Genomic DNA, 26,560 nt, shown 5'->3' on the forward strand with positions numbered 1-26,560 from the left:
CTGCTGGAAAGTGGATCAATGTCTAACATTGAGGTTTCCAGAGGAAACACTTGTGCATTTTGATTTCTGATGTTTACTGTCCAGATGGATTAAATATTTTGTTCTCACAGATGCAGAATATTGATCGTCAGAGGTTTTTGTACCCAGAGTGGAAGAGAACACCATGTCACAGGAGATGCATGCACTTCTGTGCCAAGTTGCATCTAGACACTAGTCTTAACCGCTTCAAGTACACTGTGTGTAGCTAAAGATGGAGTTTGAGCCTATACTGCAAGGGCCTATAATGTGGGAGAAAGATCAATGTAGCAATGAGCAGGTTTCATAGTTTCAGGCTACTCTGAATTATCATTCGTTGTTATCAAAGAATCACTTTCTGCTTTTCAGCGCCTGTGTGCAAGCTATTTTGGGAATATGAAACCATTGGAAAGGTAAAAACGCAGAATCCCGGGAGATACATTTAGACAATGCACAAAACTTTAATTATTCAGCAATATACAGGGAACCAGCGAATCCTACATGCTTCAGTTACATGGAAGTTGTCTTTGCGGTGTTGTCAAGGGAACACATGCATTTCAAATTGGTTGAAGCATCTGGACGTCAATGCTTGGCAGTCTGCCATACAAGGAATTCGTGTAGTTAATTTAATCACAAACCACCATGCTCAAAACTAGCCACACACCAGGGGGGACAGGAATTTAAGGGTTTTAAAAGCAATTTCGGACTTCCATAGTATGTCTCAAGGGCAATCAAACGGTTACACAAATGAATGGAATTAAAAAACAAAAAGCAAGATGTACGAATAAAGAATACGAGTAAGGGAGGTTGGATTTTTTTTTATTTTTTTTAAACAGATGAGCTGTGGCCATTTCACCAGCAAACTGTAGTGGCATCAGAATATGATAATTTAATCTGTCTAATGAGTGGTTAGTGCTCCCTTTAGACAATGTATGCCACACAACTGGGTCTAGCAACAAACAGCCTTCTCCATGACCTGAAATCCATGGATATAATTCAAGTTTCACTCAGTTTAGACGACCCATTAAATAGCACAATCCAATCCCACGCCGAGTGGTAAGAAGCAGTCTGTTGCAACTAGCAGAAAAAAACGGAATAGCCTTAGGAGAAAAGAATGTTCTATGTATTCTGTTCGAATGGAAAGCGTTTTGGATTAAAGCACTATATGAAACAAATACAAAATATAAAGCGCTGACACTTTTTACTCCCCATTACCAACTTAGTAAGTACACACCATCGCTTTGGGACAAAACTGAATTTTAGCTTTTAAAATGTAACATATCACGTATTCATTGTGACATCACAAATGGGGCTGAACCAGTACACACGCAAGTGGACAACATTCACTTAAGACAACTTTTAGGTACAGTGTAATCCTTACCTTCGTGTGGTGATGTTTTTAATCTTGTGCAAATTCCATAAACGTCACCGTAACTCTCCTGAATTTTGTTTAACGCGTCTGTGGATCGCAGCTCCATAAGGTCACGCAGTTCATTAAGTGTAATTCCAAAATCAGCTCCATGATTCGTTTCATTCACAGAATTTTTTACACCACTATATGCAACTGAATTGTTAGCCATGTCCCCCATGATGCTTTCAACCCTCCAAATAAATAAAAAGTACCCTCAGGCAAAAATTGTGGACTTAAATTTCCAAAAATGGAAAAGAATCCCTTTGAGATGAAGAGAATCACTGTACAAAATACATTTCATGAGAAATAAAAACCGGGCATCAGGGAAGCTTTCCAAAGCGGCATCTTGAATATTGTTCCATGTCGAGTTCCTTTTCTCCACATTAATTATAATCTTGGAAAGACCTGAAATAAAGAAAGCAGTTTGAGCATTATGCAATACATAATAAAATAACGTATGCAGCAAAAGCACAATGATCTAACTTTCATCACAGTAGGCTTTGTTAGTACTTATTGAAAGGAGATGCAGTAACATGACTAGGAAATAGCATAACTGGAAACGGACAGAGGTGCATGTAGGCTCGGGCACGATGAACCATGCAGCACCGAAAGCTAGTGGCCAACTAAGGATTGGAGCAGGAATTCGGATTAATGTGTAATGTTTGCCATAAGGTCTGAGGAAAGTGGCACAGATCTACCACTTTGTTCTAATAAATACAGAAGCAAAGATCAGCCATATCAGATCTCTGGAGCCAGTGTTTAGCTCAGAATCAGCTGGCAAAAAAACAACGCATCTTTTTACTGCAACTCTTTCAGTCCAAGTCATTGTTCATCTTTCTTAGCTGAGGACCGCTCTACCCATCAAACAACATTCTCGAGCTACGATTAGGCAGTACAATTACCATTCTACCTTGATCTAAGACCGACAAGGAAGACCACAAGAGTTAAAATGGCCCTGACCGGTAGGAATCCCACTGGTCTCCAAGGGCAAGTTGCGAGGGTGAAGGAAAATTCATGCTTTATGCCGAATGGGTTACCACCAAACCTTAGTTTTGAATGAAGTGGCGAGTTGGCTTAACTCGCCATATTTTCCTATAGCAGTAGTGGGCCAATAGGGATGGGGTTAGCCTGGCCACTCCCAATGTGTCTACCAGAGGATGGTGGAGGTAGGATCCAGTAGGAGCGCTCCCTTGAAGACACGGACGAGAGCTGGAGAGAGTACAGGTTTGAGAACACCTTGGTTCCCTTTGATTTCAAATTTGAACACATTTTGTAACCACTGGACATTAAGAACAAAACGTATAAACACACAGGCACCTTCCCATAACTGGATAACCACTTGTTGTGGAACTGTTAAACCACAGCGTACGCTGCAGACTCCGAGGAGGTAGTTTGATTAAAACTGCCAGAGTGCATCTTACCGGTACTCATGGATAACAGCAAAGTCCTAGAGGAATATTGCCAGGCTGGGAATCAACAAGCCAAGACTTACCTGCAGAGAGCGCCTCTGAGGTCGAGGGATGCTGCGACCTGCTGGTCCAGAGAGATTCGAAACTACGCCATAGGGCATTGCACAAAATGGAGAAAAGTAACCCCAAGATGGTGATTAAGCATGCTTCAACTCCTCACGGGGCTTAAGAAATACCAGTCTCTAGGCTAATTTATTAATACAAACCTGAAGCTGGGAAGACACTAAAGAAGAGGGTGTTACCATTACGAGGGGAATGACCAATCATGCTTGCAGATTAAAGGGCAAGTCAGGAACAAACAAATGGCGAAAGGTGCCCTCCGAGGGGGAAGAATATGAACGGGGCAAGGAAAGCTTAGAAAGAGCACAGATTGCAAGGGGCACAGATGTCTGTCCCTATACCTGTGAACAAATGGTAGAGCAAGACAGATGATACTTGTGCCAAGAGGGCTCACTGTTTGAGCCCGACCAGGTTCTGCAAAAATCTAGTGAATCCTAGTTGGAGGTACGCGCTAGGAGGGGAATCCGAGTCGAAGGAACTGCTTAGAATGTGGATGTCGTTTCCACTTTGCCTTGTGGGAATTGGGGGGGGGGTCCAGGTACTCGTATCTTTGTCAACAACCTCTGTCAAAGGTTCATGCTTAGGCCAAGGAGAAAGGATGGATATACAATCGGAAGTCCATGCCTGGAGAGAGGTCAATTGTGAACCCTAAAAGCAAGACCTAGAGAAAGGTCCGTTGTGTATTCCTTAGAGGCCTCTTGGGAAGAGTAGAATGAAGATCTATGGGTGTACATTTTGAATCCTGAAGTTAATGGTCCAAGAGGGACACAGTGTGAATTCTGAAGAAGCCAATGCCAAAAAAGGAACTGCTGTGAATCCAGAGAAAGCCAAGGTCCAGGAGGTACCCAACACATCCTGAAGACTAAAACGTTAAGGGGTCCAGTTGTAAATCCCAAGGAAGCAAAGGTATCCAATTATCCCTTTAATTGATGGACAATGCGCCCAGAATACAATGCTACCCAATGGAAATTACGATGTATACATACGTCCACGGACAATATTTGACCATTTTAATTTCACATGTGTATAAAGTAGTTCCCTTAAGCAAGCATCTACAACCTTTGCCTCTCCAGATGTTTTAGACTCCAACTCCCACCAGCTCCAGCAAGCTTAGACAATGGTGAGGGCTCATGAGTGTAGTAGTCCAGAACACTAAATGAATGGCAGGTTTCCAACCCCTCTCCCAAGGAAGTACAAATGTTAAACATCCTGCTTGCAAAGAGAAAGACCAAGGCTACATGTAGGCTACTCCACAAACTAGGGAAAAGGGAATGGCAGCTTTCCATCACATAAAACCTAGCTCCCACGTTTCTGATGTTCTAGATTGGGGTAGGTACACTTACAGTAACCTTCACCACACATTTGAAGCAGAATGAATATTACATGTGGCTAAACAAAGAAATGTAAATGTACTACCCATACGACTCGATATGCAACTAAACTTAATCAGACAGCTGGAAATTTTACCAAGAAAGGTAGATCAGCTATGACATTCTATCATACTTTAACCCCTTGCACCCTTTAATGAAAAGACATTTGGCAACTGCAAGCTGACCACTTGGGACAGCTTTGGAAGCAAATATGTTACAATAACCAAGGTCACGAAACTGCAACAAAATGATGAGATTTGGGTGTCAAAATTCAATTTGAAATGAGGCTCTGGGATTGAACATGGAAGACTATAGTTCCCAATCCTGACATTGTTGAATAGTTTGGAAACTGAAAGAAGAGGTCCAAGTTACAGATGGACAAGAGACAGAAGCATGAACTCGACACCTGATATTTACTCACCGTTTGTGCTCACCCCACGCTTTCTAAAACTCAGAGGATCACTCTGTGCAATGGTAGAATATTTCAATGCAGCACAAGGTTCAATCCCCAAGTGACCTGATCTAAAGGTTTCAGTGTACGCTCTGGGAGATGTGTTGCTCTGCTTCACTGTTGCACCAAATGTTACAACTAAAAACAAGGAGAGGTCTGGCTGGCTCTCTAGAAGGTAATACACAAACTTCAAGACAAGCTCCTTTTCTTGAAAGGCATTCATGGGTGTCCCCACACAACCGTGTTTCATCCACCTCTCTACTCTCTTGCTATGGCTCTTCAACCATCAACAATACCCATCCCCCAGTGTGGATCCCGCTGCTTTTCTTTAGGAGGCACCTTACCAATAGATTGGTCTCCCACCTGACCTCAAAAGGAGTTCAGTTTAACGTATTTAAGGACTGGGCAAAAGCTCAATTATTCTAGCGGGAGAAGGAGCATTATTTACTCCTCTTCAGCCCCTGCCCCAATATCCTCTGCACACCCAAATACCGATATAGTATATGATTTGCATGAAATCAAACCCTTAGCTGTGTGTGTCAATGTGCTGCCATATGTGCCTTTCTATGTTTCCCACAGACAAACCACTCCTTATCCCAACATCACCTGGCTCATCACGACCGACATTCACACAACTATGTAAAGGTACACTGTAATGGGCCATTCTCCACTTCCCGTTTATTTGCAATAAATAAAAATACAATCTTCCAGGAGATGGATGTCCTGCCTGAACATGAACCTAACAGGGGTGTGACTAATTTAAGACATTTCATAAACATCCATCATGTTTAAAACAGGAACAAGCGTTGCTTCTGTGCCAGCCTTTCTTTGGAGATCCACACAGACAGAATCTGGAACAAAGACTGAAAAATTGTAGAGGACTGTCTATTCAAGAAGAGTTAAAAATAAATCCAAAACCAGAGCTTCAGCAGAAGTTGCACCAACGTTATAAAACTGTATGAGCAAAGCATAAGACCAACAGAAATTTCAATCAAATTTAAATTCAACTCTTTTGGGGATGGGCATGCAGTGCCTGTTCACGGGGATCCCATCTCCCAAGGTAGATTCTAATAGAACATCACAAGACTGACGAGATCATGGTCTCACCTGGATATCACTAGCCTTTTCTGAAGCTGAAGATTTGAGAGCCTCGAGATAAACAGGAAAGGCACCTGGAACTGATAATATACAAGGCAATTTGTTTCAAACAAATTCATCAATGTGTGGACCAATCTTGCATGTCTTTATTCACTGGAGTTTCTTTCTTCCAAGAATTGGTTATGGGCAGAAACGATACCAATGTACGAATAGGGAGACCGTGGCCGTTCTGAGAACAACCACCCAATTTCCCTGATTGATAGAATTTCAAAAGTGTATGGGCAAAGGTGTGGACAGAGGAAAAAAAGCTGCTGATCTCCGTCCGACCTTACGGGTGGTTTCAGGGAGGACAACATTACAAGTAAGCAGCATTTTTTTTTTTTTAACTGTGCTAATGTATAAACAGAGTACAAATAAAATGTCTTTTACATCTAGTTTTTATTAATTTTTAAATTTAGGGTGGAACTGGAATATTTTGATTTCTGTGAACAGAGGGGCAAAGCGATACCTTCTGGCAGCTATGGTTGCAACATTTGGGCATAGGAGAAGATGCAGTGGGACAGTCTCCAGAAAGTGGAGAACTACTTTCTTTCACGATTCTGAATGGTTCCTTCCTCAAGCACTGACCTCAACGCATATTGAAACAACTACCACATTCTTATCAGATAGTATTTTTCCGATACCGCTAGCTTGTAAAAAATGCCCTTTGGGGTGGTCATCACGGTACCCTGAGCAAAGATCTGATACAGAATTTAAACTCTTGGTGGATATGATAAAGTGGGTTGCTTACTGCACATTAAACGTTTATTGAACCACCTATTTACTACAACCTACTTTGGCCTTGAGAGAACGAGAACAGAACCGCAAGACTTACCCTTGCCCTCAAGGACAGGGACCACATCTGTCGGTTCTGAAATCCCTCCAATTGCTCCAAAGATCAAATTCAGGGTCCCGAGTCCTACCTATCTGCAACAAAGCCCATCTAAATACTGTCCCTCCCGAGCCCTGCGCTCATCTACCTCCACCCTTCTGCGAGTGAGGCGGTGTTAGGAAAGATTTCATATTGTATGTAATTTTCCCTCCATATGGCAACCCCCAAACTTTTTGCTGCTGTTTTACACCCTGATCTAGACTTTACCAGAGAAGTGCAGCCTTCCGCCGCACTCCTCTGGGCTTTCGCTCAATTCTTATGGGGAAACTGACATGCCCTTAAGAGAGTCAGTACTGGGAGACTTTGTTTCCCTTAGTCCTTGCCTCATGTTGCAACTTTTGTGCAACATGAAACAAGAGTGCACTGTAACTTACTTTACCACGCTCTTGGGTCTCTAGTCATTCCAAAGGCCCTAGAAACTCTTGCTGGACTTATTAACTGTGCAAGTGTGTCACGGACAGGACTGGTGGCAGCTATCGTTTCTCTTGTGTTTTGAACCCTTTTTCGCCATGTTATTGCGCTTACCGCGTTTGGCACAAATGAGTGGCCTGGCTCCAAAATGGCCATGCCACGAGGTTCTTTGTCCTGTCCTTTGGCCATCTTGCCTCTTCACCTTCCCAAGGTCGAGCCGACCCGGGTCAATCCTTATTTGGTCATGCACTTTCCTGCGAAACCCAAAGCTTTCACGGGCTTCTGCATGCCTTGTGTGTATACCTCCAGGATGTGGGCTGGGATGTCTGTTCCCAATACACATCCTGGGTGCCAGAGAGTCTGGAGTGTTCTGAATGCCTGGGACCACCGTGGTCTGTGATAGGTCCACGTATGGTGTGAGTGTTTGTGAGCAGATCTCCCATTGGGTCCTCTCCGTTTTTGGCGCAAAGGAAACTTTGGATAAGAGGAGGCTGAAAACACCACTACCATGTCGATCTCCTGAGTTCACACCGAACAAGGGATAAGGAGCCAAGTATCCTGCAACAAGAAGCTGAGTCGAGGAACCGCTGGTGACCCGCTGAAGGTTTGGCACCCTGAGCTGCTGTTGTCCTGCGTGACCCCTCTGCATCTGATCGTCCTAGAAGGTCTGCGAAGGCGCTTCGACCCATTGGAATAGTGGGATCAACTATTCCCGGCACCTTCATCAAACCCTGCAAGTAAGCCTCTTTGGAAGTGTCCCTGGGCCAACCAGTGGGCTGACAAGTTTACGAAGGATGCTTTGCTTTGTCACCACCGCCGTTTCGGGGAAGCCCTCGAAACTTGGGCTACTGCTTGCTCTGCGTCCCCGGCACCCTCGCACCGAATTTCGTACACTTGGCATTCCCAGGTCTGAAGTGAGACGAGTGCGCCCGGACCAGAGTAAACACGGTTGCCGTGTTGCCCTGCTGCGGTAACAGCCTGTGCACGTCCGCTACATTTGGGACACCCTCGACCCTGCACCCTGCTACACAGAATCTACATGGTGTTGAGACGTCCTGATCATTGCAGCTGAACCTGCCAGCAACGTGAACCGAACTGGAGAAGTCCGGGTCTGCCTGCGTCGGGGACCGGTGAGCAGTCCATACCCCAACCGGTGGCCCCTCGCACAGGAGTCCCTTTCTTTTCTACCGCTGTTGCAAAATAGACAATCTATCCCGCACTCTCACCCTGCCTCTGTCCACAAGTGGAGGCCTTGCTTGAGTAATGGGGAACTTGTTCTTCATCGCTTCATTTACCTTCCTGAACTGCCCGAGACCCCTGGAGAGACCCTACTTTATCCATTGGCACCAGTGCATGCAGGTACTTTTGAGCATAAGGTTCCTCTCTTCGTAGGGCTCGGACTTCCTCCTAGTTAGGTGAATTGCTGATGTCGAAGTGGGTCTAATGATTACTTGCACTGCCTGTTTTCCTCCCCATCTAGGTAGTCTAAATATTACGTGCTCCTAATTCCTTAGACCCCTCGGTCTTGTATATATATATTGTATTGAGTGTGATGTGTTGTTTTACTTTAGTATTATTGTGATTCTTTGCTATGGTCGATGTTACAAAGGCTTTGTAATACATGTGTCTATATTTTTAATATAACACCTGTCTGGAGTAATATGTAAGTGTCCTTGCTTTATGTGCTCATTGAGGTCTTTCCGTCACCATCACTCCTCTTGAGACTTAGTCTTGACCGCCGCCATCGCTACCCTGTTTAGTCTGGCTTGTCCAGAGATTACCCTGTTCCAAGAAACTAGGCTGGCCTTCTGAACCACTGCTCCTCCAGCTGCGAGTTCAGAAATCCATTTTAACAGGCGGGTCGCCAAGCAGAGCTTTGGAGGAAGATCATTATTCTCAGCAGGGGCTGCCTCCCTCTGGAACAGCCACCCTGCCGCCCTCCGTCTTGAGCCTGACCTCATTAAGTCCAGTGAAAAAAAAAAATCTTCCTCTGTCTCAAGTCCCCGACACCCTTGCCAGTACTCCCACACTTGCCTCCAGGCCAGCAATTGCCTCATCACTATTGCACTTGTCAATGACCCATGAGAGTGGCATCTCACAGCACTTACCCCAGTTTCTTACTGACTGCACTAGTTTCTCCCTCACTTGTACCGTCTGTGCACTTGCACGATCTGAACGTTCCATGCCTTTGAAGATAGTCTCTTCCCTGTCGGCCCCTCCATGCATGGTGGTACCTAAAGGCACTTTGAAAAACTGCAGAATTGTAGTAAGACCCATGTGCTGTTATCTACACTGTTAACTGTATTATATGCACTTACTCTGCCTGTACAGACTATAATCGTTCAGAAATTTAAGGGCTCTGAATGACTATTTTTCCCCCCTGTTCCCTCCTTCCTTGAGCGCTTTGAAACACTTGCCTTGTGTATAGGCGCTTTACAAATAAATATTACCATACCAATACAGAGAGATTGGTGTGCAACCTAGTGACTACGCTGCCTTGATAAAAACCCATTTAATTCTGGCCCGCTATGAACACAATTGAAGGTTTAAAATTCATTGCACAAAAAGGACCTATGGGAAATAAGCAACCAAACAGAAGGTTTACAATGGAAGTGAGTTAAATTTATTAGGTCCCTTTTATCTAATCGTAAGCCTTTATAGAGGAATGAGAATCTTTTTTTGTCTACAGAAGACAACATTAAGGCAGCTTTTAATAAATTTTTCATGTCCCATTTTCTTTCTGGATCTTCCTTAGGCTCACGGTAACTAAAGACTTTGTGCATCAAGACAACTTGGGGATGCGAGGCATACCAGAGATAGTTAATATGCCCTTCAAAGAGTCCACCCTATACAGATTTAGGTTCAATATTCTACCACTAGTAAGTGTTGTGTCCAAGTGGTAGTAGACAAGACCCAGCAATTACACTTCAACAGCAGAAAAAAATGTTTATATTTTTCGGTCCATTGCATATTAAATACAGAAAAGGGCTTCTTACACCTTATATAGTTAAGAACAGGATCATGTGCTCAAACAACACATTTGTATCAGAGTATCGACTAATCAGGATGCTATACATGCCAGGGTCAACTTCACTGGTTCAATATGGCAAGTAAAAGCCATAAGAATTCGACTGATATGAATTTATTGTAATTTGATTTATTGATTACTGTGTTGGTTTTATGATTGTATTTAAATGATAAGGTTTTGATGTTGATATGCTTTCATGGATATGCATATTATCTGAACAAAGTTTAATTAACATCCCATCTCAAGACCCGTATACGAGGACATATTGTTTGGTCAATTCTGTGTCTCGAAGTTTGTACAAAGCCACCCCCACTTCAGAACGAGTGCCGTCTCCTCATTCATCACCAATGCTTTCATAAGGTACACAAGTATTTCAACGTATTGGCACATCCCAATAGTAGCGAGAGGAGCAAAACAAAAATACATAGGCTGCAATTTCAACTCAAGCCACTACTGGTAGCCGCCATCCTTCCTGGTGCCAGATATGAAAAAATTGCCAAAGACTACACACGCAACTGGTGGGAGAGGATTAGAAGTTATGAGAGCCATCAACATCCTTTGGGACGGACTTCAAAGATAGATCTAGAAAACACTTCTGAGGCAGATCCACTTCTCGTGCTCCGTTACATAGATTCTAACAAGGACCACCACAACATATTACATTGTTTTGCACATTTTATATATCATGAGAGATTTTGAAGATAAAATCAAAAGTAAAGTGCTCCTTTATAAACATAATAAATGGCATTTTTTGTAGTGGGCCAAAGTGTTTGCAAGACAATAAATTCAATGCGACCAAGAGGAATGAAATAAATGGTCCGTTTATGAAATGCAGCAACCTTCAAAGAACACAAATACAACAAATGATAAGTACACAGAGGGCTGCAAAGACCATACACGCATTCATGGTACAAACTGAACCACGTGAGTGTTAAGTACAATTGGTATTGGTAACAGAATACCATCAGGTGAGGGTAGGATGGCCCAAGCGTATTTGAAGTTTACAAACATGAAATGATAATTATGTTTCTGGAGGTTAGGTCTACCAATAAGCCCGCTGCCCCTCTTCATCATTGCTCTGAGGAAATTATAGTGCACCGAGGTGCCTTGCTGCAACCAGTCTACTGACATCTCCAACACAAGCTCTGCAGTGGTACAGAGTTGGTTCAAAGGTCCCCTGTGCATCCCAGACAGCTGCTGGGAACAGTGCTTCAGGGGCAGCACTGACATAAAGCCAGCCTTACATCAGGATGATCACAAAGTTATTTTGAAACTAGCAGTAGCCGGAAAAGGAAGGTATGTATGGAGAAGAGTCCCACCATTATGCTTTCCGTTAGTGATTTTTTCACTTTCCAGTACCCTCCATTTATTACCATGAGGATTGGACCCCTGACAGCAGGATTGCTTTTGATCAATTCACTGTGGCATTTTGCCTTTAGAAGGACTCTGGTACCCCCTCATTCTTCAATTAATAGCCAGACTTGCACAAAAACAAGATTAAGTCACCTGGACCTCTGTTGATACAGTTTATCCCAAAGTCCTCTACAAGGAAGATAACGACAGGAGGCATCCAAATCAGAGGACAGTTCTATCCCCTAATCAGCACCAGGGCCTCACTGTTGCTATGCTGGAACCACAACACTGCCGGTGAAGGAACCTTGTAGGTGCCCGCCAAACTCCCTCAAGTAGGAGTGCAACAGCAGGACTTATTTTACCCTGGAGCTCCTGGATTAGGACTCCTAGCAATACAGAAACCCAAGAGCAGTTGGAATCCTGTTCCACCATCACAAGCTATCTTTTCGCCGCTTCGACCATGCTCTAAGCCCTTCGAGCTGACACGGGGCCCACAGTTCAGCTTTTTACTTCACAAAGAGCTGTTCACCTGCATCTTTGAGCCATCTCAAACCTGTGTCTGTGACCTTTAAGATTGGGATCACTGCCGATTTATTGGTGTTGGGCTGAGTAGGTGGTTTAGCCATTACTAATGCCTGTATTCCTGCAGAGCAGTAGCTATTGTGTGTCATTGACTTTGACAGGAAAATTAATGATCTCTCCCACTACAATAAAACATTTGAGCATTTTTAACCATGGCCAAAATGCACAAAAATCTATCTCAAATTTCAATGCAGTTCTGCCAGATGCATGCATCTCAGGCTACGACCCATTTAAAATGCCAACCCGAATGAAATGGTCAGGGACCTTAATGCTTCGTTTGGCAAGTTGGGTTTTACATCTAATGCTGAATATAGAATTGGTGACAAAGCATTAATACAGTGGCTGGAGTTGGGAGGTTATCTGGTCATCTGGAAATCATGAAAACCTGCCTTTTTGTGAAGTGGTTTCTACAAATACCACATAAGCCAGACGTGCATTTGTAGTAAACTAGTTGACCAGTTCAGAAATAACATTTATTCATCGCCATTTCAGCCAGAAAGAAGCCCACCCTTTTCATCAGAATGGTAGGGGTACGAGGGAGGCATGTCCGTGTGATCAAGTGGGGTTGGGGGCTGAGGAGAAAGGGTAGTGTGACACATTGAGGGATTCACTTACTTTCCCCAAGAGGGGAGCCCCTTCCTGCGACGCTAGGGATGTAAGATGCTAGATGTGTCAGTAAGCAGGACCTCACAGCGAGAGACTACCCCTTTTGGGGATAAGAAGTCCCTTTCCAATAAGGAACTCCCTGTGTATTATTCCTCTAACACCCGGTAGTTATATCAAGTGAAGACACCCAAAACTCCTCACACATATGCTATTGTAATTTAATTACTGAAGACATCAGTATGGTACTGTAAATGCAGGAGTAATGAAGAATGACAACCACTGAGACGAAGAAATCATACAGAGTTATAAAGAACACAAGTCCAACCCAAAAGAAGGACTATGGTGAGATGCTGGGGAAACCCCTGTGTAGCGTGATAAAACCAGTGAGACTCAAACCGGCTGCCTGAGGGAAGCCAGTGATTTAGGGAGAACGCTGGTTTACACTGAAGAAACCCGAATGAGACCAGCAGTGCCAGAGGAGGCCTACGCAGAGAGCAACCAGCAGGAGTGTGCAGAGGCTGATAGTCCCAAGGGCTGACCGAGAGCCCCAAATTCGATGTGCCGCAGATATGCATGTCAACTGCAGACCACGCCAGATCTGCTAGTCCGAAGCATATCCCATGAGGGAAACAAGTACAAGAGGTGGGGGCCAACAGGGAGAAGTGAGCGAAAGAACAGCCTCGACGGAGCAGATACCCCGCTCAGACAGGAGCATATCTCTAGAGAAATAGGAAGGAAGAGGAAAAGCCACCCTGAAGAAAAGTGAAACCAAAGCAAGGAGGAAAACTGAACAAGTGTCACGGCCCCATAACATTCCAAGAGCGGGAGACCCGGGAAAACTGACATGAGTAATATCTAGGAATGTTGTGAAACCGAACATAAAGATGGCGTAATCCTACTCGCTACAGTGATTGTAAGAAGAGCAAGAATCACAGCAGTACTAATCATGCTGGCCCCAGTAAAGGGCAAACTTGTGAGAAGAGTGTGAATCCAAAAAAGGAGTGAAGGTTTGACCAGGAATCAACCTGTATGGTTTAGTGAGAAGAATATAGAAAGGAGATAATTACTCTGAGTTTTTCTAAGAGGAAGAAAAGGAACCCGAATATAAGGGACTGGCGGCGCCCCTTTCAAGAGATAGAACACAGACTACAAGATGTGGCAAGGAACTACCTGAAACTTCTTAAGGAGAACTGTAAGAACTGTGAGCTCTGCTGAATAAGCAACCCAAGAGAAGGGAGTCATTCTCCTGGTCTTTAAAATAACAAAGTGTTAGGGTCAGACTAGATTACTTTTGGGCAAAAAAAGGTGATGGCTGGACGGTTTAGAATTATTAAACTTTGGCATTGCTCTGGACAACCCTCCAGACCATCGTTCTTCACCTACCAAGCCATTACAAAAGGACAAAGACACATGCAAGTCAGGCTTGGTCCCACCCTAAAAAGGGGCAATCCAGCCCAAACCGCTTAGTCACATCCCTTCTGCACGAGACCACAAGCATCCCCAAACGTGTTTCAGCTTTGTTGGGCCTCAGTGAGGAGTAACTTGGGTCTATAGGCCCAGCAGGCACGGGATCCACGTCTGAGCATGCCCAATTCTCATAAAACCAGACACCATAAAACACACAAAAAAAAATTGTGCTTTTTTGTGGGGTTAGTACATGAGCCAAGACTGTACTCTTTCCCAGAGCAAACATTGCCTGAGCTTTCCAATTACCACATTGTATTGGTTGAGAGCTACCGCAGACAATTGTTCTACATCAAGAAAATTTTATTTTATAACAGTCTAATTTTTCATATTCATTCACAGTTCAACTCCAGCGTGTCCTAATGTGGCGCTTTTTACAAAAGACTGAGGACAGACCTTTGGTTACGCACTTCTCTAATGGACACGAGCACCCTATCTGAGTTGTGTTAGCTAGGGAAACCTTTAGGTTAAAGAAAGTTAGGCATTTTCTTTAATATTTCATAATAAATCTCATTGAACAAGACATCCATTGGTCGGTCTCCTCATGACGTACCACAGAAGGCAGGATAGGGTTGTAGTGTATTTAACCATTTAATTTAAAATAAAGCACCAATGGCAGCAGAAAAGTGACAGTTAAGACATTGTTAATGTTATGTCAGATTATTCTATTAACTTTATTGCCTAAACTGGCAAAGTCAAAGAAGAAAAAAAAATGAAGACAAACTTTGTCCCTTCCAACCTGCACTTAACCTACCCTGGACAGTTATGTCCCTACATTAATTTGAAGAATAGGGAACTTGAAAATGTGGGAGGGGTTTACGAGGGAGGGGACAGTTAACACAACTGAAGGAAACAAGTTCAGGAGATTAGCTTGACTACATACGAAGAGACCATTCAACTGAACGACTGGTTCAACTGCTCATTAAAAATAGAAATTCACCCTTGCACATTGCAGAATTTCCAATTCTGTTCAGTACATATTACATTACAACTTACACTGAGGTAGTGCAACTAAGCCGAGTTTGAATTGTTTTAATTGTCTGAGCTGCTTACGATCTGAATTATTTAGTTGTAAGCGACACTGCTCGACCAACTCTGTAAGAGACACCACATGAAAGCTTCATGGTACCTGAGCAATGAGCGCAGAGCTGTGGTCTCCTTTAGGATTATGGGTGCTGCCTTCGTGTATTGCAATATGAAAGCCTACATATGTATTAATGCTGACATTGTAGACATAATTAACCCCGTTTGCAGAGGTACGAACTTGTTGTTTCAACAAATGGAAAGTAAGCAGAGTGCAGTTAAGGGATGGTAGGAACCGACTGGATAGAAGATACTTGTAGTGCCCATTTACTCCAGGGACAGAGGTGAAAACAATGCATTAAACATGACCAGTTTTTAAAGAAGAGACATGTCAAGTCGATGAATTCGGGGAGGCAGGTTGGTAGTCGAGTCATGCATGTGAGAATAATGGCAAGCGACTGGACAGAGTGAGAAACCCAATGAAGAGAGCAGCTCAAGGGGGTGAGTGAAACATCGACCCCCAACAGACATGTAAAGGACTGAGACAAGGAATGACAGTGAAAGGGAAAGTGAGCGAAACATCATGAGAAACTAAGGGGGGAAAGGGTCTACCAACCATGGGAATAAAGAGGTAGAACAGTAGAATGGAACAAGACGAGACCGATGGAAGGGTAGAGGCCAGAACACAGGATTTAAGGAGAGGAAATGGACACAGAGAGGGGGAGATATAAAGTACAAGAGAATAAGGAAGAACCGGAGGGGTAGCCAAGAAGGAGTAAGTGTGAAAGACACTGAAGTGAACTGGAGAAAGAAGGCCAGACGACCACTAGATGTTTATAGGGCAGAATGAGAGCACTGGTAGAGGCAAGGACCTAAAGAGGAGAATATCAAGTGGAGTCAAAGTTGGGAATGGGAGAGTCATGTGAAGTCTTCAGCGAACAGCATTCCTAGTCGCACTCCTACTTTTGATTGGTTCTCCAACCAGTCAACCGTTCAAAGTCTTGTGTTGTTAGGTTTACTTTCAGGTGTATCCCACCACCAGCCCTTCTGCCATGCCGCCTACAACCGCTCCAAGAAACCTACTATCAACCACACCTCATATATGGGGTGACCAGTTTGCTCCAGCTTCAATGGTTCCCAATCAGTTCTTAAATAGCTCTAAAGGACTGTCCTGTTCCATCCACGAGTGCACCCAAGTCTTTATTGCCCTAGTCCCACTGGTAAGGACCCCCATTGGCAAGGACCTGAAAAAGGATCACAGGAATGCTGCATGTTGCCATCAGTAAATGGAAACAATGCAGTATCTTCCTTAGATCCAAAGGGTTCAAACAATCTAACTGTATAATAGAGATGCAAGGTTTCGTAAAAGTTGGAAACGTATTGTTAGGGGGGAAAAAAAAACCCAAAGGATTCCTGGACCGCACAGGCGTATGGAAATACTCCAGTTTCTGGTTACATTTTTCATATCGCATGTTGAGGGAAGATCGCAGTTGGGTCCCAAGATTTATTGCATGCTTGGTTTGTTATATCAAGTATACAAATATATTTCAGGTGAGGGTTTTAGAAGGGTGCAGGAGAATCCTACAGTGGTGATCATTTTGTTATAGGCTGGACTTTCATTTGGGAGACCCTTTCAGTGCATTGCATGAAGTCCTATAGGATAGTACACTGTTTAAGAAGATCTTTAAATGAACATATTAAAAAACAATTCAAGAGTGTTTGGATACAAGTTCTGCACTTCCCTGCTCTTTCGAGTTGAAAATATATTCCCGCCCTAGTACAGAAAGCCACGAGTTTCTGCAGTTACTCCCAGAGACTGTTTGCAACGGGAGGTGCATAGAACCCAGAGAGACCAAGGGGAGGGCCCGAGAACAAGCGAGCCGCACGGCATAGTGAGTGGGCCTACAGAGAGTCAGATCAGAGCCCCGGAAGACGGCAGAATATAGCCAGTGCAGTCTGATACACTGCAGTGAAGGTGCATGACGTAAGGGCCCCAGGAGGCACCACAGCAGATGTGGGCAACAGCAGCAGAGTCCCGTTGGTGACACCAGTGCACTGAGATGGATCCCACCGACAGCATGCAGGGTGGCAAAGAGGCTGCACCGGAGGGCCTGCTAAAGCGGCGGAGGTGAGGGGAAGGCACCAAGGTCTCGAAGCAGCAGCACAGGAGAACAGACCAATAGAGCTCATCACTAATGGAATAGCTCCTAGGTCCCTGCTGTGCAAAGGGCTGGAGGAGAGTCTTGGTCAGGTGCAGAGGCCTATGTGGCATAGCACCCTGGCAGCGTGTGACAAGACAGTGAGACCCGGCAGACACAGTGGTCCAATGGAAACTGACAAGTGCATGGACTACACCAAGCAGTGGGCCTAGCCTTGAGGGAGCCTCACCGTGTGTCGTAAAAGTGGTGGCCGACGGATGGCCGGTGGAAGGTTCATAGAGGTGGGTATCTGATCCCTGACCGCATTCAAGGTGGAGAGTCGGTCAGTATGGGAGGGGTGGGGGGGAGGAGGACGCCGTGCCGACCCAGCACTGGTGGCGCAGCGCACGGCACCCCGGAATAGTGGTAGTTGGTGGGGATAAATTCCCTACAGCAAGGGTGCCCCCCCAAAACCCCCAAGAATCTAAGCTCTTCCCCTGTTTCTTCAATGTCTAGATGGCCCACTTGGCCAATACGGTTGCTACCTTCACCTCTAACTTTCAGTGTTATGCAGCTGACACGCAGCCTTCTTTCAGACTACCCTCTTCCTCCTCACTCATTCGTGATGGTCTGTCCGCAATTCAGTCTTGGTGTGCTGCCAATGATCTCTGCCTCAATGCCAGTAAAACAGATTGTCCTCATTGGGACTCCTGCTTTCCCTCTTTCACTTTGGCTGGCCTCCCTTGGCCCTCCGCTCCACCTGCTAGTGAGGCAAAAAAATCTGGGGGTCATCTTTGACTCCACTCTCTCCTTCTCTTCTCACATCTCCGACATCTCTAAAAGTCCAACTACCAGCTGCACCACCTCAGGTATTCTACCTTTTCTCATTCCCCCCCAAAGGTTGACCATCTCCAAAGCCCTGGTTCTCTATAGGCTCGACTACTGCAACAGCCTCTTTCTCAATCTTCCTACTTGTACTCTTGTCCTCTACAACGCATCCAGAACAGAACCACAAAACTTAACCTTGGCCTCAAGTCCAAGGACTGCATCTCTCTGGCCCTAAAATCCCTCCACTGGCTCCCTGAGGCTGCAAGGATCAAGTTCAAGACCCTCTGCATAGTCCACAAGGCTTTCTGGAGACAGGACCCGCACTATCTACAACACTCTCTTCCTAAATACTCTCCTTCTAGTGCCCTACAATAGTCCAATTCTGCGGGTGAGCCATTTTTCCAGAAAGATTTGGGGATACATCCTCTGCAGGTGCCTCCCTCTGGAACAACCTCCCTGCCTTTCAGTCTTGAGAAAGATCTCAGTTCTGGAAACTCTTCAAGTCTTTCCCCCTCCCTCTCCCTTCCTAACCTCCTTTCTCTTCTCGCCTACTTCCCTCCTGCTCTTCCCTAAGCTCAGCTCAGTTCTGATTGGTCGCCTAGTGCACCTCCAGAGCCTCACCCGTCCCAGGCTCCTCCGCCAGTCTTTGCACTTGCCTCCGGTCCTCTGCACTCTGCTCAGCACTACTGCACTTCGGAATTTGTTCCATAAGATGGGTAACCTCTCTGCACTTAACCCAGGGCCCTGCAGGACTGGGCACACTTGTCCCCTCCCTCTGCCCCTCATGTTCTTCCTGTCTGTCACTTAGATGACCTGAATGTACTAGGCCTAGTTCGTCAGGCCTAGTACAGACGTTTTTTGTTCTATAGGTTCTTTTCCCTCTCCCCCATCACTCCTTGTCATGCACTTGCACCATCTGAAATGTCATAGGCCTAGTACTGTATTTTATGGATTGTTATGTTCTTCTCCCTTTCCCCCCCCTTCTCTCCTTCTTTCTAGTCTTGCACTTGAACTAGTAGTAATGCCATCAGGCCTAGTATGCTAGTCAATTTTCTTTTTAGATAATTCGAAAACTTCAAGACCTTAGAATGTTATTTACTCCCTTGTTCCCTTCCAGCCGTGAAGCATTTTGAAGCACTTCACTTGTGTATAAGCGCTTTACAAATAATTACAATATGGGAGAGGTGCAGAAATGGCAGGAGCGCAAGAAAACATAGGGTCCACTCAGCATGGTCAAGAAGAACAAGTTACTTACCAACTGGTAACGTTCTTTCGATTGGATGTTCCTCCAACATATTCCTCATCTTAGATGTATTCCATCCAGCTTTGCTGCTCTTCGGAAATGTTTTTTTGTTTGTTTTTTTTTTCGGCAGAGGGTGCCGTGCGTCGATGTCGTCGAGTCGATGGTCCCTCGAAGGCCTTCGTCGAGGGTGACGCCTTCGGGTATCTAAGTAGCACGCACGGTGCCCGTTGGCCTCAGTTCTGTTATTCCCCTTTTTATCTTTGATCTTGTACTGTGTAGATTGTGCAGACAGGTATCAGCCTTGCGAGATTTGAGATGGCAATAACATGGAAAAATCTACAGAGGGGTAGGCTGGGCGGGCGATGAGGAATACGTTGGAACATCCAATCGAAAGAACGTTACCAGTTGGTAAGTAACTTGTTCTTCGAGTGGATTGTGTCCTCCAACGTATTCCTCATCTTAGATAGACTCCCAAAGCAGTATGTATAATTTCTCTGGAGGAGGGGTTAGATTTTTTCAATGCCCTTAGATGGCGGAATAAAGCACTGCTTTTCCAAAAGTCAGTTCCTTAGACTGGGAAGCAACCAGGCTATAGAATTTTGAAAAGGTGTGCAGTGAAGGCCAAGTTGCTGCTTCACAAATGGACCTTATTGGAACACCTCTTTGAAGGGCTGTCGAAGAGGCGATGCCTCTGGTGGAATGAGCCCTTAACCCTTCTGGTGGGTCTTTATGTGCTAGTCTGTAGCATTCTTAAACGCAAAGCACGATCCAGCGTGAAATTGTCTGTTTTGTCACCGATTGACCCAGTTTCCTTCCTGTGTAACCTATAAACAGCTGGTTGTCCACTCTTAAGTCTGGAAAGTCTAGAGATGTAAAAGCCTAAAGCTCTTTTTGGATCCAACCTGTGTAATCTTTCCTCCTCCTTAGTAGGATGGAATGGAGGATAGAATGCGGGTAAAACATTTTTCTGACTTAATTTTTACCGAAAGTAATATCTGATTTTCATTTATGGTTTAACCCTCAACACAACTCTGTCCTTATGGAACACAGTATCGGGTGGCCCAGAAGACAGTGCTTGCAATTCGCTCACTCTTCTTGCAGATGTTAGAGCAACTAAGAAGGCAGTTTTCCATGTTAGTAATCTTAATGGACACGTGTGCATAGGTTCAAAAGGAGCACACATTAAGAATTTTAGGACTAAATTGAGATCCCAAATCGGTACTTGAAATGGGTGAGGAGGAAACTCATTAGTGAGTACTTTTAAGAATTGTATTAAAGGAACTTTGAAGTAGGAGCATTCTTCCGAAGAGCGCTTGAAAATGGAAAGCGCTGCAAGGTAACCTTTTATTGTTCCAATATTCAGGCCTCTATGTGCTAGGGTCAGAAGGAAAGATAGTACTTCCGGGATAGAACATAGAAAAGGATCGACATTCTTTTCTCTGCACCAGTTGAAAAACTTTTTCCAACGGTATAGAGACTTTGTTGCTGGCCTTCTTGCCGAAAGCAACACCTCCATAACATCATCTGGAAGGTTCCAATCCCTGTATCTAAGCCTTTCAGATACTAAGCATGAAGGTTGAGCGTTTTGACCACTGGATGGAGAACCCGACCCTCCATTTGAGAGAGGAGGTTCTCTCTCTGAGGAAGACGTACTGGAGGACAGATGGACATGTCTAGAAGGTCCGGGTACCACGTTCTCCTGGCCCAATCCGGGGCAATTAGGATCATGCGGCTGCCGAAGCGTCTCAACCTCCTGATGACCTGAGGAATGACGGGAATCAGAGGGAACGCATACAATAGTGGGAAATTCCACTCCACCACGAAGGCGTCCCCGAGGGCTCCTCTCAGGGGAAAATCCCTTGAGCAATACCTTTCGCATTTTCGGTTGATACCGGTTGCAAATAGGTCTACTTGAGGGGTTCCCCAAAGGGCGAAGATCTCTTGAATGACTTTCTGAGCCAGTTCCCATTCGTGGGACACCGTGCTCTGCTTGCTCAGAGCATCTGCCGTCATATTCTCTTCCCCGGCTAGATGAATTGCCGTTAAAGAGATTCCCTCCTGAATTGCCCAATACCAGAGCTGCATTGCCTCTCTGCACAGAGGTAGTGACCCCACACCTCCTCTTTTGTTTAGGTAATGCATGGCCACTGTGATGTCCGTCATTATCAGGACATTCTTTCCCCTGACAGATGGCAGGAAGGCCTTCAGCGCTAGTCTGAACTCTCCGATGAAGACCAACGACCATTGATTGTCAAATCATTGGCATGAGCTCCCCACCCCATGAATGAGGAGTCCGTGATTACTGTGATCTCCGGCCATGGTTGCCAAAAAGGTTCTCCTTTTAGGGTGTTCTCTGTACAGGTCCACCATAGAAGAGCTTGTCGGACCTTGTTCGGAATCTGAAGAAGATCCATCATTTGACCCGAGAATTGAGACCACTGAGTCTTTAGAGCCCATTGAAGGAATCTCATCCTCAAGGGTGCCTCTGGCACCAGGAAGATGCAGGATGCCATGAGGGCGAGCAACCTTAAAAAGTCGTAAGCCTGGAGATTTTGGGCATTTTGGAATTTGGAAACCATCTGAAGAATGTCTTGAGCCCTCGACTTGGGAGGCGTGCTCTTTACCAAGGATGTGTCTAATACAGCTCCTATGTATTGAAGCTGTTGGGAAGGTGTCATTTGCGACTTCTTGAAATTGAGGGAGAAGCCCAGTTTGTGGAGGAAGCGGCAGGTGACTTTCAGATGATCCAGAGCTTGCTCGGCAGAACGCGCCCTGATCAATCAATCGTCCAGGTAGGGATAGACATGAATCCCCCTCTCCTGAGGTGCGCTGCCACCACTACCATTAAATTGGCGAAGACCCTCGGGGCGGAGGTCAATCCGAATGGCAGGACTCAAAACTGATAGTGTGAGTCGCCGACTACGAACCTCAGGTATTTTCTGTGCTTGAGATGAATCGGCACATGAAAATAAGCATCCTGGAGGTCCAATGACCCCAACCAGTCCGGAAGTTGAAGGGCCTGAAGGATCTGAGAAAGGGTAACCATCTTGAACTTGTCCTTCCTGAGGAACTTGTTCAAGTTTCTTAAATCCAAGAGGGGTCTCAGTCCTCTGTCCTTTTTGGGGATCAAAAAATACGGGGAGTACCATCCCTTGTTCCTCTCCGCTGCAGGTACTGGTTCTATAGCACCTTTCTCCAGTAGGGCTAGAACTTCCTGCTGAAGGAGCCGGTTCGAAGACTTCAACGGGTGTGTCCCTGGTGGATTGCTTTGAGGTTGCGTTAGAAAAGCAAGGCAGTAGCATTGGGCTATTATTTCTAGTGCCCAAACATCTGAAGTAATGGCTTGCCATTCTTGCAGATGCTGTGACAGCCTGCCTCCTACAGGTGTTTTGTGATTCAAGTCCTCAAAGTGGTTTTGTGGCGGTTGTTGCAGCCGCTGATGGCAGAGAGGCTGCAGATGGAGCTGGCTTTACACGTTTTCCTCGTCCAACGCGAGTGGCCTTTTTCTGACCCCTTTGACCTGCCATTCCTCACGCCTTTCCATATGAGGAGTAGTAACGATAGGATAATCCCCTCCACGATTGTCCTTGCGCACGAAAAAAGACTGAGGTTGCCTAATAGCAGCTCCTAAAGATTTGGCAGCTGCTTTTGAGGTCTGCAACCTCTCAAGGCTCTCGTCAGCCTTGTTGCCAAAAAGATGAGACCCGTCAAAAGGCATGTTCAGAAGGCGGTTCTGTACGTCCGGTGCAAAACCCGACTTCCGAAACCACGCAAATCTGCGCATTACCGTGCTAGTGCCCGTGGACCTGCTTACACTATCCGCAGTGTCCAATCCAGATTGAAGGGATTCCTGCATGGCTTCCTTTCCATCTCCAACGATGGCTAGGAACCCTTCCCTTTCTTCTCCTTCTGGTATGTGCTCTGCCGCCATTGCGATGCACTCCCACAGAGTTTACGAAAATGTTGCCAAGGCAAATGTGGAGTTGGCAGATTTTAAAGCCATACTCCCAGCTGAAAATACTTTCCGTGCCCAGCCATCCACACGCTTATCGTCCCTGTCTGGAGGGATAGCAGGGTACACAAGTTTGTTAGAAGCTGTGGCTGCCTGTATGACCAGACTCTCGGGAGTTAGATGTTTTGACAGACAGCCGGGGTCGCTACTGGCCGGGCGGTATTTTGAGGTGAGGGATTCATTTACAGGAGGAATAGAATCCAGAGTTTCCCAATTCTTGGCCACCCTATTTTGCAAGGCTACATGAAAGGGTAGTACTGGGTCTTCTGTGGGACCATGGTCCAATATATCTGTTAAATCATCCTGGATGAATTGGGCTGGTGGTCTAGCGCATCCTAAGTAATCTACTACCTTCGTCATTAATTGACGGTATGATGGACTGGCATGCTCTCCTGGTTCTGGTCTGCCAAAGTCATTCTCAGGAGATGTGTCAATGCCACTTGCATTGTGTAAAGATTCCACCAAATCCCTCATTCTGCTTTCTTCTGAGATCAAGCATTCTGGGACATTTGGGGTGCCATATTCTAGCCCAAAAGGTACATTTTCCTCTTCAGATCTCTCCTGTTCCTCAAAAATGGAGGTCAGGGACTTGAAAAACTCCTTCCTGGGGAGAGGCTTGAAAACCTTCTCTGGGAGAGGAGGAGGAGGTGTATTACATGGCTCTGAGGATATTACAGTTTTTTTAACCTTATCCTTCTCTTTTTCTGGCTTTCCTGGCTTGGCTGGAGCCTTTGGCGTCGTCAAGGGCGTCGAGGCGGTCTTCGAAGATTTTCCCTTCGAGGTGTGATGGATCTCGGACGGCGTCGGTGACCTCGAACGGTCGACTCGACTGTTTTTCGCTCGGCGTCCTGGAAGGTTCCCTATCCTTCCTTTTTCGATCACCCGGGCTCGAGGGCGCGCGAGTGTCGGAGCGATGACGCTCCCGGCCGGCTTCCGAAGAAGGCACGGAACGAGGCTTCGCTTTCTCAAACACATCCATCATTTTTACCCTGAATGTTTCCCACTCTTCGGGAGACGAATGTTTTGTGGGGCATTTCATCCTTTTCGGAGACTCGTATGACGAGGTGGAGGGAGACCTGTGGCATCGTTTCTTCGATTTTATTGACAAAGACGACGAGCGATGGGAATCGCTTCGGGACCTAGATCGATGCCTTTCGCGTCGAGGAGATTTCTCCTCACGGGATCTCGACTCGACGCTAGAGGTTTTGCGATCGGTTTTGCAACCTACCTGTAGCTTTCCTCTCCTTTCTCGCAAGGCCTTCCCCGTCATCGCCTGACACTTCGTACAGGCCTCCATGTCATGGCCTTCTCCGAGGCACCACAAACACTCTCTGTGCGGGTGCGTGATCGACATTTTTGAGCCGCACGACTTGCACTTTTTGAATCCCGATCTCGGGGTCGGCGTCGATGACGAGGACATATTTCGTTTGTATTATTTATTATTCTTCACAGAACTCGAGGCGCGCCGAATCTCCGAAGCACCGTATACTGCGGAAAAACAGAACTGAGGCCAACGGGCACCGCGCGTGCTACTTATATACCCGATGACGTCACCCTCGACTGAGGCCTTCGAGGGACCATCGACTCTACATCGACGCAAGGCGCCCTCTGTCGAAAAATGTTTTTTTTTAAATGTCCAAAGAGCAGCAAAGCTGGATGGAATACATCCAAGATGAGGAATACGTTTGAGCACACAATCCACTCGAAAGCAGTGACACAATCCCTTCCACAAAGAAGGACATTAAGGACATGCTGCAAGAGATAAAAACACTGACGGGAGACATCCAAGCCCCGATTTCTGTCTTGTGGAGCAGGGTTGATGTGTTAGAGGGGATCGAACATAATCATCTGAATGCAAACCTCTGAGATGAAGCCAGGCTGACAGATCTGGAATCCAGGGAGGAGGTTCAGCTAAAAATGGATGGGCTAGAGAACAGGGAACAGAAAAATAATCTTAGATTTTTCAGATTGAAAGAACAGAAGGGAGAGACCCCAGGCAATGTACAAAGAGATGTGAAGGCCCTTGTGTATTCCCTGATCCTGAATTTAGGTAGAAAGGAGGTGGAGCTGTGAGGGATCACTCGTGGTGTGAGGAAAACGCCCAAGGTTGGTGGTGGTTAAGTTCCTGCGGTACGGCGACAAGTGCTAGATAGACCGAAACGGCACTGGAATATCCAGTTCGAAGGCGACTCGGTGCAGATTTACCAGGTCCTGTTGTGGGAGGTTATGTCCTTGTTGTGGGCTGGAAACAAGGGTAGTTATGGCAGTTTCAAGGGACTTGTGGACCAACTATTGATGGGGTCGCTAAGCAAGAAAGGTATGAAATCCCCCAACAAGCGCTCCCTAATTGCAAGGGAGTTTGAGCATGCGATTAGAACTTTACTGATGCATGAGACAAGGATGGTGTCGGGTGGACTAACGCTGTATACCCTGCAGGCAGATTGGGCAGGTGTTTTGGGCTTCCAGGGAAGTGAAGAAAGGTGGAGTGTGGATCTTACCCCATAAAAGATTGAGAATTAGGGAACAGATGTAGGGTGCTGATGAATTCCGCATGTCTGTGGGGTAATGATCATGATTGCCACAATATAGAATATGATATGGCATTTATAACGTCCCTATAGAGAAGTGTTTCACAAGTTACTCCCATCACAGGAATATCTGGACACACTAGCGTTGTCAGTTGTCTGGAGACCGCTTCATCCAGTGATTCACATTTGCCTCTCATCCACATGGTACATACACATGCATCGATTATCTGCGTGTCTTTAGAACTCTTGGTTAAGGTGCTGTCCTGTAAACTGGTTTTGGTAAGCTGGTCGGACCACGATACAGTGTGCATAGTTTTCTCAATGGTGGGCCTCGACGCACAAATTTTGCTTTGGAGATTTAATGACTACATATTTTGAAACTGAAATGAGTGAGACACTGGAGAAGTAGATGCGTGCACAGTATGGGAGACAGCTAAAATGACCCGACAGCGGCATTACTAAGGGAAGGTGCAAATAAGAAAAGGGTAAGGTGCCTATTGGAAAACAAACTTTGATCCATAATTATCATGGAGGAGTGG

General features: G+C 45.6%; 1 protein-coding gene across 6 annotated transcripts in view; it reads right to left on the reverse strand.

The window, feature by feature from the left end:
- The window catches only part of ATP2B1 (ATPase plasma membrane Ca2+ transporting 1), a 551,789-nt gene that overhangs the window by 417,339 nt on the left and 107,890 nt on the right, over positions 1-26,560 (reverse strand). For all 6 annotated transcript variants that reach the window (XM_069628007.1, XM_069628002.1, XM_069628005.1 and 3 more), the window contains exon 2: positions 1,397-1,831. In XM_069628007.1, coding sequence (XP_069484108.1) covers positions 1,397-1,604 — 208 coding nt within the window. In that variant the 5' untranslated portion in view covers positions 1,605-1,831. The remainder of the gene's footprint in view (positions 1-1,396; positions 1,832-26,560) is intronic.

Source organism: Ambystoma mexicanum, chromosome 12 (genome assembly GCF_040938575.1).
Source record: "Ambystoma mexicanum isolate Mex_15411 chromosome 12, UKY_AmexF1_1, whole genome shotgun sequence".
NCBI lineage: Eukaryota > Metazoa > Chordata > Amphibia > Caudata > Ambystomatidae > Ambystoma > Ambystoma mexicanum.